The sequence below is a fragment of the Acromyrmex echinatior genome, chromosome 9 (genome assembly GCF_024713525.1).
Source record: "Acromyrmex echinatior isolate Ae372 chromosome 9, ASM2471352v2, whole genome shotgun sequence".
Taxonomy (NCBI): Eukaryota; Metazoa; Arthropoda; class Insecta; order Hymenoptera; family Formicidae; genus Acromyrmex; species Acromyrmex echinatior.
Window position 1 is genome coordinate 12,878,443 of NC_141860.1, and position 13,386 is coordinate 12,891,828.

General features: G+C 31.6%; 1 protein-coding gene across 3 annotated transcripts; it reads left to right on the forward strand.

Annotated features, from left to right (window-relative positions):
- Nucleotides 1-85: 85 nt before the first annotated feature.
- Nucleotides 86-11,907, forward strand: LOC105149855 (progestin and adipoQ receptor family member 3). 3 transcript variants are annotated; one of them, XR_015546088.1, is made up of 9 exons: nt 86-1,491; nt 4,558-4,740; nt 6,742-6,902; nt 7,015-7,171; nt 7,260-7,412; nt 7,627-7,906; nt 8,025-8,189; nt 10,595-10,872; nt 10,992-11,907. XR_015546088.1 is itself a non-coding variant. In XM_011062556.2 (8 exons), the coding sequence occupies exons 2-7, from the start codon at nt 4,597-4,599 to the stop codon at nt 8,162-8,164; spliced, it is 1,035 nt and encodes a 344-aa protein (XP_011060858.1). In that variant the 5' UTR covers nt 86-1,491; nt 4,558-4,596; the 3' UTR covers nt 8,165-8,189; nt 10,595-11,907. The 3 variants fall into 3 exon arrangements, 2 of the variants coding, with proteins under 2 accessions (XP_011060858.1, XP_087265322.1); XM_011062556.2 differs by having other exon boundaries at nt 10,595-11,907; XM_087409196.1 differs by lacking the exons at nt 10,595-10,872; nt 10,992-11,907 and adding an exon at nt 8,869-9,995.
- The last annotated feature ends 1,479 nt before the right edge of the window (nt 11,908-13,386 follow it).

A 13,386-nucleotide genomic window follows, 5' to 3' on the forward strand; every position in this document is an offset into this window, starting at 1 on the left:
CATTGTAATCACGGTCACGTTTCTCATTATGTAGTCATCAGATTTTTTTATCGTGTAACTCAAGATTCGTGCCAAGTTGCACAAATATTGTATTAATCGACGATCTCGCGTTCGAAAGTGGTCTTAGTCCCCACGTCTTTCCCAATTCTTCAATGTCAGCAATATGACCTATGTGAAAGTAACATGAAACTGACTTTGTGTGTGTGTGTGTGTGTGTGTGCGTGTGTGCGCGTGTGTGTGCGTGTGTGTGTGTGTGTGTGTGTGTGTGCTCTTGAAAATTTTACTACACGCGATCGTTGCGCTTTCGATAAAGAAACTTTTTCGCCGTTAAAAATGGAGGTTAAAACTTTAAAATTGTAATTCGAGATTGTTTTACATAGGAACAAAATATTATACATAAAAATAATCATTAACAATCTGTATAATTCAAAGAAATTATTGCTTGTTTTAGAATAATTTTATGCATACGGAAGGATTGTGCAAAATTTGTAGATCAAATTAAAAATTATGCATAAGTATCAATACGATTCGAATTAAAAATTACACATAGTATACAGATCGACAGCAATAGCTAAGATTAAAACTTGAAAATAGTAATTTGAGGTTCTTTTACATAATACTATGGAAAAAAAATTTAATCGCGTAATTAGCGATTTTTTAAACTCACAAATATCATTTATTCCGAAGTAATTTCATGCAGACGGAAAATCATGCAGAATTCATAACAGATCAAATTAAAACTTCCGCATAAATATCGTAGTACGGATTGACAGGAACAGAGATCGAATCTTGAATTGGAATTCAAGATTGTTTTATATAAGATACGTACAGGAAAGAAACGTTTGATTACGCAATTAACGATCTGTTAAACTTAAAAGTTACTGCTTGTTCCGGAGTAATTTGATGCAGATAGAAAGATTATATATATATATATATACATACATACACAGAATTTATAGAATATATATATAATTTATATCGAATTAGAAATACATACAGGCACTATTGATAAAACTGAAAGAATTGCGAAAAGAGAGTCGTATAATTATTGTGAATCTCATTATTAATTTATGAATATGGCGATGTGTCCTAACATTGAAGACCATTCTGCAATCCCGAATCCATGGCTTACCATCCAAGTAGTGAAAGTACCAGCTCCCTCCTTTGTTTCTCGATGGGGGGAGGGGGGAGGAGGATTGTTGATCCCCGAGTGTGCTCTCCACGCGAAACACACATCGGGGGCGACCCTGACTAGTCGCCGTCGCCGTCGCCATCGCCGCCGATTCGCAATCTGACTCGGCCGTTCACTCACCAGTGTTCTGCTCAGCGCGCTCAGTGCTCGGTGCGGTCGATCGAATCGCGTTGTGACCTGATAGTCGCACACGTGAAGAGTTCGCCGATGTGTCGGTAAGCGCCTGACCTACGAGGGACGTCGATGACTCTCCGTCTCTTTCTCGATTGTCTCTCCGCAAAACTGTCCTGATCCACGAAGTACGTAATCACAGCTTCTTAGAATCATTCGATAAAGAAAACAAAGTTCTTAATTGTCACGATAAATAAGCACGTTAATTATTGTCGACTGGTCCTATCGGGACGTGCATTATTTTTTTATAATAAATATTTATAAAAAAAGATAATTATACTATTATAATTGTTAATATTTATTCAGAAAGTATAAGACAATTTTATCTTTTTATCGCAGATGAAAAATTAAATTGAGTCTTTTTTTTTTTATATGTTACGATCAATAAGATGCGCGATCAGGCAAATTTCAATGTGCATCGAAAGAACCCGCGTCGTACGAATTTAAATTACATTCTGGAGCGAGGTTGATTAAATGAAGTATTGATAAATGAATCTCGCGCCAAAATTGGCAACGGGTGTACACCTCGCTCGATAGATTCAATGTCATCTTACTTTCGACGCGCCTTTACGACAGAAGGGACTTTGTTCTACAAATTAAGCGTAGAGATGGTAATCATATTCTGCCGTGGAATATAACTAACGTCTCTACAGGTTGTTAGTTTGACCTACTATTTAATGATACTGCATGTATATATTTCGAGATATGCCATCGTTTTTATATTTATATATTCAATCGTTATCGGATGATGAATTCAAGATTTGATGCATATATAATAAGAATAACATCTGTAATTAAAAATACAGAAATAATTTTTTTAATCTCTTAATTAAATCAGGAATTTTAATATATGTGCATATATGTACAAGTATATTTTTAAAATAATGTACGTACTTATTTGTACGTATTTATTTGTATTTACTTTTACTGTAATACTTTTGCTAGTTAAATTTCTTAATTCAAATGAACATTACGGGATCAATTCATTAAAATTATTTAAATAATTATATTACGTGGATCATTCACCTTTGTCCTGCACGATGCAAGTACACTACCCATTGCAGACAATTGATTATTTCTTGCTATTATTAACGGAAAGATAAATACGAGTAAAATTTTTATTGATCAAGACAATGCTGTATTTGTGATAACATTGTCAATGATTATATAAAGAAACATTACAGAAATCTGCCTATTTTTTCCATAAAAACATTATATTAAAATTATATGCATTTAATTGTATATCATATACTTGTTTACCTGCACTGTTAGAATACGACTTCAATCAGGAGTTACGACAAATTTCATCCTCTGCTCAAAATAAATTAACATTTATAGAACGGGAAGTCATTATAAGTGTCACTATTTTGTATTTTGAAGCAAGTGAATACGATAAATTTTAATCTTATTCAAGGAATTATTATAAAATTTAAAATATATGCCTTTCCATCTTCTAATGATTAAAAATATAAAAGATGAACTAGCCACTCATTGTCTATTTGTGTAATTCTCATGGCTGTATTCATTTAATGTAAGTTATCGTTATTTTCATATTTGTTTTTATATCATTTTTATATGTCGACTTAATATATTTACTTAATAGTGTCATTATTATGTATTAATAAGTTTTATCAATAAAACTATTATCAAAAGTAATAGAAAGATAAGAAATTTCGGAATGATATATAAATCGTATACGACATGCTCCCAGATACTTCCTGTTCGTATATGTATATATATGTATATAATGATGAATATATAGTCTGTGCAATATACTTTTCACTGGGTGTAGATCTCAACGGATTTCAAAGTGCGCCTTCGACTTTCTCGCAGATTAGACGTAGAGACGCAGAGAGAGTGAATAGGAATCTCTTTCTCTCACACGGAGTCCAAATAAAAAGATAACTAGGACATCATTTATATCGAGGCACGTTTTTTCTCACCTAATACAGTGTGTCGTGTCGTTGTGTGCATTAATAAGATCTCACTTTTTATTTCCCTATTAATGACTAGAAATTCGTAAACTATCAACCCGAATATTCTTTTCGGTTCAACTGCGAGATTTCTAATCGGTCGATTTCGCATGGCGCGCTCGAAAGTTAAACGCTCCATGATTTTCCTCTTGCGCAGCCTTTCGTGCAATTTTTGTTCAGGCTTAACTACTATAATGATGATATACTGATTCTTTGTGACTGTAAATAAAATTCACTTCCAATTAGAACGGCATCACGTAAGAAAGTATTTTGCTGCTTACGACAGCTGTTTTCCGACTTCTTGTTTTCCGTAAGGGGCAATCTCCTTTCGCGAGAAAGTTACGTATGTCGACGTCAACTTACAAATCAAACTTGTATTTCTAGTTGGAGTTCTATAAAAAGTAAAATTGTCTTAATAAAGATTTTATTTTTATTTGTTTCTCTTCATTTGTAGTGATACGTAAGAACATATTATATTGATATGTAAGAAGTAATCAAAATAGGATATAATCTCATCATCGTGCGAATAAAAAGAATAAAGGTGAATGATATTGTGTAATATAATTCTGCGCTTTGATCAAATACTAAGAATAAACCATTCTAATTAACATTCTAATAGTAACATTGTATCATAATTTTTCACTCAACAAAATAAATGTAATATAACGCACGTTATATATACAGTTACATTGTTGAGTGGGAAATTGTAACATTGGTGTTATTGTTAATTGATATTAACTGGTTTCTGGGTTAGGAATTAAGTTAAAATGTCTCAAAAATTTATTTCCTCGATAATAGGAATAACTTAAAGACATTTGTGATTTTTCTATATATATATATAAAATAGCGTATTTAAAAAAAATTGTAATAACGTCTGGATTTAAAAAGTTATAACGAAGATTGTCATAAAATTCCTGCGAAAATAAATATTTTTATGTATTTTATGTATCTCCATATATTCTGAACACTAGCATGTTCAAAATCAAAACATAAGATGTCTTTAAGTTATTTGCATTATATTATCTGGAATCTCTTCAAGGTAAGCAGAGGTTCTGTATATGTACACGTAATTAACCCCGAGTTCCAATGTATTTAAAGTTCTATCATATTTCAAATGAAAATTATATGTTAGGGCAAATCTCGTTTAACAGTAATATTATCACGGATAACACGAGCGAACGGTTGTCTTCAATTTATCCTTTTTATCATTATATCTTTCAGGAAGCAGGTGTTGCATAAAAGGTCTACGCCGTTTGAATCATGAAACTACTTGCAGGCATAGAGGAGGTTAGCGACCACTGTGAAAAAGAGACCAATAATGGCCAACTGCACAACAATAATAGTCATGAAAAGCAATCTGCGACAGAATTGGCCCAAGAAACGACCAAGCCGCTCGTCAACAAGGTCAGTCAACGTTCGTATGTACACGACGTCTTCATTGTGTCGAATGAGATTCATTAAATTTAGGACTAAATGAAACTAATTAAGACTTAATGATAAATTTTAAGAATGCAAAATTAAAAATGAAAGCGGAATAAATGTGACGTGACAGTTCGTTGTGCTTCGTTGTGATTATAATAAATAACAGGCGCTATTATCAGTCTTATTACAGATAATAACATATGAAAAAGTTTTGCGACAATCTCGCGGATAAAATCGATGGTTTGATTCCGGAAATGATAACTCCATGTAAAGGATTAAAGTTGATATGCTCTATTTCTTGTTAAAGTCATCCGCTTCCGTTTTTTTTCCTAGACCAAGACATGCGACTACGACTTTCTGGGTTACGCGATAAACTCTGTAATTTTGCATTTCTCTTTTTCTCATGTTCTATGTTACAAGTTACGAGTACGATTAACAGGATTGTTCCATCAAGCTAGAGATTTGAAACGAATTTGCGCAAAAATGCGGTATTCATCATTTGCGGATTGCGATAATACTATTAGCGGTCCGTTTCGAATATAATAAATGCAATGATGACTGTTAATTATCCGACGAGTGCTCATTAGGAGGCGAAAGTATACATTGTCTTCCGAAATTGCATTTCAATAGATCTAACATTATTTGCCAATTATTATTCTTCATTTTGCACGGTACTCGCTCTAATCATGGTCGATATTGCTCCGAGCAAATCCGAAAATCGATTTCACTTGCTGTGCAGCACGAGAGGAAAACGGATGGCGTAAACTTGACACACTCGGATGAAAGGCAGGTCCCGTTGTGGCCTACTTACCGCATTCTGTAAAAGATGTCGTATGATCGAAACGCTTCTTGCCTACACTTTCGTGTAACTTTTTCCGAATCATTAGGAGCACATCCTGCTTGTATTGAATTCACTGTCCATCCTCTTTCATATTGCTTGAATAACTTTCTATCTTGTATAGCGCATCAGTGATAAAATTATATTTTGCATGTACAATAACATAATGTTAGTAGTTACATTAATAAATAAATTAATTATTAATTGTCGATTGTTTTTACTTTATTACTAAAAATAAATTAAAAGTTATTTGTATTAAAAATTTATTTATCAGATAGATTTATATATTATACAATAAATAAGAATTGTAACCAATATTTTAACATCACACAGTTGAGTATTTTATAATTTTCTCTTTGTACAACTAATTATAATCTTTCTTTTAATATATTGAAATTTTGTCTTAATTATACTGTTACTCCTTACTGCAAATAACATATAATTAAAAAGTGGAAAGATAATTTTTATGCGATACTTTACTTGGACAGTATTTTCTCTTTCTAATAATTGTATCAAGTTGAAAAGGAAATTCATCGTATCGTAAAGTCACATCATTCCATTGTTGCTGTTGGGGAATGTGACAAATGAAAGCAATGAAAACACTTTGTATTGTTCAGAATACTCTGAAGTACAATAAAACGTCATTGTGAGGATCTCTTATGTAAGTGTTATACACTTATAATTGAAGATTCGATTACATGAGATAAAAAAACCGTCATTTTCATTCATTCGTTTACGATTATGAAAGGCAGAGTACAATTTTATTTCAAATGAGTATGAATATATTTGGGAAGAATATTTGGGAGAGAGAGAGAGAGAGAGAGAGAGAGAAAATAATCAACAATTAAAAAATTATTATGTAGCATTTGTTTAGCATTTTTCTGAATTTAATTTGTTTACTGCTTAAATAAATTGTTTTTTTTAGTTCAACCTTTGACACTGATAAATTCACAATTTTTTTATACAATTGCATATATAATAGATATTAAATGTCCTAATCAGTAAAAGTAAAAATAATTAGCGCCGAGCCGCGACTCCAGATAAAAGTTTAAAAAGTATCATACGAATATATCTAAAATTTTATTCATTCTTCTTTAGACTTCCATGCTCGAGTATTTATGTTTCTATTTTCCATTTTGAAATAGGTATGTAACGATTCGATAGATAAAAGGAAAGTTACACCAGAGGGAGAAGAAAAGTTAAGACGTTTACTTCGGTTCGAGGAGGCACCACAATTTCTTCAACACAATCCATACATATTGCGCGGTTACCGAGGCTGTTTGACCACCAAATTGTGTCTTGAGAGGTTGAGTTTAATATTCTTCAACATACTTGCGATAAACGAACTCTGAATCTCGGAGAGATAAGCATATATTCCGACAGCATGTGCTTCTTCATGAAAATATTGCATGTTTTAGCATATTTTGGTGGACGAATGAAACTGTGAATATATGGAGCCACATTTTTGGCTGGATGTTGTTCTTTGGTCTGACTCTATACGATCTCTGTCTATTGAACATTCACGCGCCATTTGGTGACAAAGTTATCGTGTCTTTGTTGCTTCTTTGCTTTCAGGTAAAGATTTCGTCCGATATAAATGACTTGTTAAAATATAAATATATAATGAAATATATAAATAAATAGATAAATAAAATTGTTTTAGATATGTATGATCTTATCGTCCGTGTATCACACATTCTCATGTCGAAGCGAGAAGGATTATTGGTGCTTCCTATCCTTTGACTTATTCGGTATTGCTTTGAGCATGTTATCTATATACATGTCGGGGGTCTACTATGCCTTTTGGTGTCACAAGGTAAGGAAAGCATTGATTTCTCTAGCTATAATTTCTGCAATTCTATGTTACAGCTTATGTAAAGAAAGTTTAGATATTTATGTACGCGATAGTTTACATTTTAGGAGCTTAAGGAAATAATTCTAATATGTTTTTCGGTATATTCGTATTAATGCGATCGATAAGTCAAATCAGACATCTTCGCATCACGAATCGCACCACGAATCTTTTGCAGGAGCTACAGCGGTTTTATCTCATAACTGTCCTCGCAATCTTCATTTTTGCGATGATACTGCAAATACCAAGTCTGAACATCAACAGTAACATTAAGCTAACCGTATTCGTGAGCTGGGCGATATATGGCGTTCTGCCAACGCTGCATTGGACCGTTGCGATGGGTGGCTTTGATAATCCAATCGTTAGAATGCTCATTCCGAGGGTGATAGGAATGTACATTATTAACGCGATCGCATTTGCGTTCTATATGCTCAAGATACCCGAACGTTTTTATCCAGGTAATTGTCGGCAATTATCGCTCTCGTTACCATAACGACATTTCTTGCCTCATACTGTAAGTACTGAACAATGATATAATTGCACATTGTTGTTCACAATATGCGACGTTTCCTACAGGCTGGGTGGACTACGTCGGTTCGTCACATCAATGGTGGCACGCGTTGGTTGTGCTAGCCCTCTATTATTGGCACAATACTGGAATGCTTTACGTGGAATACAGAATGAATCACGGATGTCCAAGCAGTATGGCATTATGACATACGGATTCCGACGACCAACCAGGTACGTGAGATAATAGTCGTATTGTCATAATTCAACGCCGGTATGACCGATAGTGACATGATACTACAGATCATATCACGTTTTTCGCAATGTTAATTATAGCCCATATCGCTGACGCGACAGTTCTAAGAATATCCAAGATAGATTTTAAGTATTTAATGCTAGAATGACAAAAATTCTAAAACATAAACACACCCATTAATTTTTTAATAAAAGTAATAATTAAAAAATAGTAAATTATATGTACATATATATACATATATATATATATATATATACACTCGATAATTTAATATATATATATATTGTATATATACACCCGATAATTTAAATATATGTACCCGATAACTTATCACATTAATACGCACTCAGTGCGTCTAGTACGTACTAACCGAATGCGCTATAAGAAAGTTTTTTAATACACGTACAATTTCATGAAAAATTATGACTTATTGTTAGTTAAAACAAAGTTGTGCCGTATATTTCAAGTTGTGCCGTTTATATACATTTACATGGAATATTTACGTATTTTTGTATTAAATTTACACTTCTTCATATCTTTTCCATATAGATACTACAAGCAATGTAAAATATGTAAATTTTTATAATTTGGATTTTTTATATAGAAAGAATTAAGAATCTAATTAAGTTTTATGATTGTTAATATATCTGATTTTAGATAAATAAAATATGTAAGCCAGATAGAAAGTTTTAGTGCAGTCCAGCGTAACGACGAAAAACATAGGCTACGATGATTCATAGACATGTCTATGTTATTCCTAGTACGGTGTAAATAAATATGTGCTACTTGCAACAACTAAATTTGCATTTGTTGGCAAATTGACGTTTTTACGATATGACAACCTTAAGCAGCAACTTGCCGATAATTTGCTGATAATTTTAAAATCTTCATCATATAAAAATTCGTACTATACCATCATGTCGCCATAATTAATAATGTATAGGGTTACACAATGCTATCATATTGCCGATAACACGAAGTAACTTCGATGCTGCTCTCTTACTGTTATATTGTTGGCAATACATTTATATATTGTTGCTTGCATATTGCTACATATTGGTATATTTGAAATCATTGATAACAAATATGTTCCCAGCATCATAAGCAATCACAGTTTTGCACGATTTTGTTGAGACACATTTGATTGTTTGATTTGTTTATATACGTAAAACATAGTTTACATAGGTTACGTAATTTTTATATTTGTATATACGTAGATGTAAATTATTACCTTGAAAATTCTTGTAAGTTTTTTGTATTAGATCTTAAAAGAGTTGTATGTGATCAATCAAGATTACTAAATGAACGTACATGATTATATTATAATCTTATATTTGTTCATGAATCTCACCAGTAATCTTTTAGACCTTAGGAATGAATTGTATACGATAATTTATATGGCAATGAAAAGATCTTGCCTTAACCTTATAAAAAACTCTTAAAAAATAATTTCTTTACAAGATCATCCAAGAATATGATATTAATTGTGATTCCTAAGTGTTACATGAAAGATCATGTATCAGTCTTAAAAAACATAGTTACGAAATAATTTAAGTTAATAATTTAAGGAGGAATCTGGCATGAATCGTAGACGATTTATATCGCAATGAAAAGATTATAATTACTAATTCAGCCTAAAAAGATACTCTTACGAAATAATTTCTTTATATGATCGCTCCAAAGTAATAAAGGTATTAATCATCCCAGTAAACGAAATGAAATTATTGAATGGAACTGAATATTGAATAGAAACTGGTTTAAATATAATAATATGAAATAAAAAAGAATTAAGAAAAATTAAAAAATGTGTTAGAATATTGAAAATAACTAAACTGGCGTAGGTTTTTTATATTCCTTTCCCAAATTAAGTTTGATTTAGTCGAGAAGCCGTTATTCGATTTGTATCAAAAGAATTAATTTTTTGTATCAAAAGAATTAATTTTTAGTATCAAAATAAATTCTTTTAAATTCCATTCAACTCCTTGCTTGTTCCATTCCATTTTATTTACTGGAATACAAGTGATAAATCACAAAAAAATTCCAATAGTATTCTTGAAATATTTATAATGACATTCCAATTATATTCTTGCAAGGTTCACGTTATGTGCGCGCAAGATTTACGTAACATGGGTGTAAGATTCATGCAAAATTTTTGATTTACCTACAAGTATTGTATACAGTATATTGTTATACGATCTTGTATGTTCCTGTCCGAAATTCGTATGTGAAAATTTTCTTGGATGATCTCACAAAAATTTTTCTTGTAAGAATTTGCAACATACACACACAGGATATATTTTACGCGTAAACCCATAACTCTGAATTGAAACTACCCATTATTCAAACGAGTTTGAAATTTACGATTATAAACATTCTGTTTTAGAATCCGTCCTCGCCATGGATTGTTCCTGCATGATGAAGACGGGTGCTTGGTCGTCATGGACCGCGGAACCACCGTTTTATAGTATCCTGAAAAATACGTCTTGCGAAATACAAAATCCACTGCGTGTGTACGCACATCGATAGTCATGATACGTACACTTTTAGGAAATATGTTGAGACATTCTGAATGGAAAGAGACTCTCTGTGGATACATGTATAATCCATGATGTTTCGCAGCTCTATTTATATTTATTTGGTATCACTATTTATACTTGTCTCGTGACGGTTCGTTTTATCTTAAATATTGGGTCATCTAAAAAGTATCCGCGTATTTTTTGTCACTAGATGTGTATTGATGGTCATATATCTAGTGACAAAGTACCGCGGATACTTTTTAGATGACCCAATATTTTTTCTTTTCTAGCAGAATTAAAAGTAAAACTAATTAATATACTTTTTAATTACTATACAAATGTATTTATTGAAATTTAATTTTGGACTGAATCTTTTAAATTTATAAATTTAATCAACATAATTTATCCATAAGGAACTTTAGATAAGAAATTTTTGCAATTATAATAGTGATACGAAGAACGTATTATTTCGTAAACGTACTTCATAACTGTTTTTTGCTGAAATTAAAAGCAACTTTTTGATATTAGCAATAGTTATTTTTGTTTTTTTCTTTGTTACGTTCCAAGGAGACTGGGGATTTTAAACTGTTCGATATAGAATATATATAATTCAACGTTTTGCGTGATACTTTTTTGTGAACGATATTAGAAATATCACAAACAACACATAGTCCAGAATATAGTCGGGACGTAGGTTTTTGTCTCTAACGCCAAAGTGTGTCTTTCCTTCGTCATTTTTTGAACGATATTAGAAATCGGATCATAGATTATTTCTAGTGCAAAAAGTGAGTCTTTCCTTTGTCATTTTCGGTGAAAGACTGCCGATATCGATATTGAAATGTTAACAAGGTATTGGCGATTAATTAATTAAAATGCGATGCGACATTGATACTTGTTTTTGCAACGCAGTTAAAGGTACATTGAGTAACTTATTTGCAAATTTCTATTATTCCCGGCGCACACTTATACACGTTTTGTAACTCTTAGAAATGAAGTCTACATACCAAATGATATCGAACACAATACGTACTCTTACTTGACTGATTTCGATATACGTGCCGCATTTTGAAGCGGCCTTGATCAATATTTCATATAAATAAATGGTTAGGTGATAATAACTGCAATGTTATTCCCTAAATTGTTGAATAAGAAAAATAAATATTTTATTTATAAATTAAAACACTTTCCTTCTCTTTATTTAATTGAACATATACATAATATAACATATACATAAAATCTTTTTTTTCAATAAAATTTCTCTCTCTCTCTCATTCTTTTAATTATTTTATATTAATGTCTGTCTCTATTAATTAACTTAATTCTGGTTCAGCTTATATCTTTCATCTTTTTCTTGTTTTCTAACAATTAAAAAAAAAGAAAGATAAGTTGATAATTAACCTACATTGGAAACGAGTATAAATCAATGACACTAAACGATGAGGGCAAAAATATGATATTTATTATTCACTACATTTATGCATGATTCTATTAGTTTTCTTTTTATATTTTTTAAACGTTTATAATAAAATTTCCTTGCGTATCTTTTTATAATTTATCCACAAAAACATTATTATCTATTGAGCAAATGCTGTCGGACATTTTTCTTTGTGATCTATCTATATTCTCGGCAGAGAGAAACCTGAGAGAGGCCGGCGTTTTTCCTGCGAAATCGCCCGTACATTACCGCCAGTACATCCATTTTCAGTTTGAGAACTACGTGATTACATACATTTTCTGATACTATCGATAAAATCGTATCGTCGAAAGTAGACGTGGTTCGTCTTTGTACTAAATCCTCAGGATAGAAACGTTGCCGATCATCCATAGGAGGGATAGTTTAATGAATCCTTGAACAAAAAAATTTTAATTTCGCATTTCCTACATATGTAAATAAAAATTGTTGAAGTTTAATAAACGAAATTGAAAATTCAAACAAGTTAATTTAGTGAATTTTGTTTTATATAATATTTATAATATCTTATAAAATTACGTTATTAATTAAGTTATATATATTTATGTAAATTTTCAGTTCGTTTTTACCAAACATAATTACTAGTATGTATCAAAGTTTCTATAATTACCAGCAATTATAGAGACTTTTAATAAATTCAATCTTTTCTAAACATATATTGTCAAGTTTAATTACATGTGTGTGTAGGAGATACAAAATTAAAACTTTTTTATTCAAAGATTAACCTATTAAGCCAATCCTACATTATTACAGCAAATATAAAGTATTGATTTCAAAATGCAAGCTTCAGATTGGCTGTCGCAACAAACTTGCGACTAATGTAGAACCGGCTTTAAACTATCCCTCCTAACGCCGATTGTTCCACCTTTTGGTAAATTTTACCTGTTAGGTACATCTGGCAATCCACGCATGTGATTGGATAATCTTGTTACTTACAATAAATAAAACAAAAAGTGGAACACAAAAGATGAAACAATCGGGCCCTATGGATGATCAGCGCTTCTATCCTGAGGATTTAGTACAGAGACGAACCACATCTACTTTCGACGATACAATTTTATCGATAGTGTCAGAAAATGTATGTAGTCATGTAGTTCTCAAACTGAAAATGGATATACTGAAGGTAGTGTATAAACGATTTCGACGGTAACAGGAAAAAAGTTGGCCTCTCAAGTTTCTCTCTGCTCT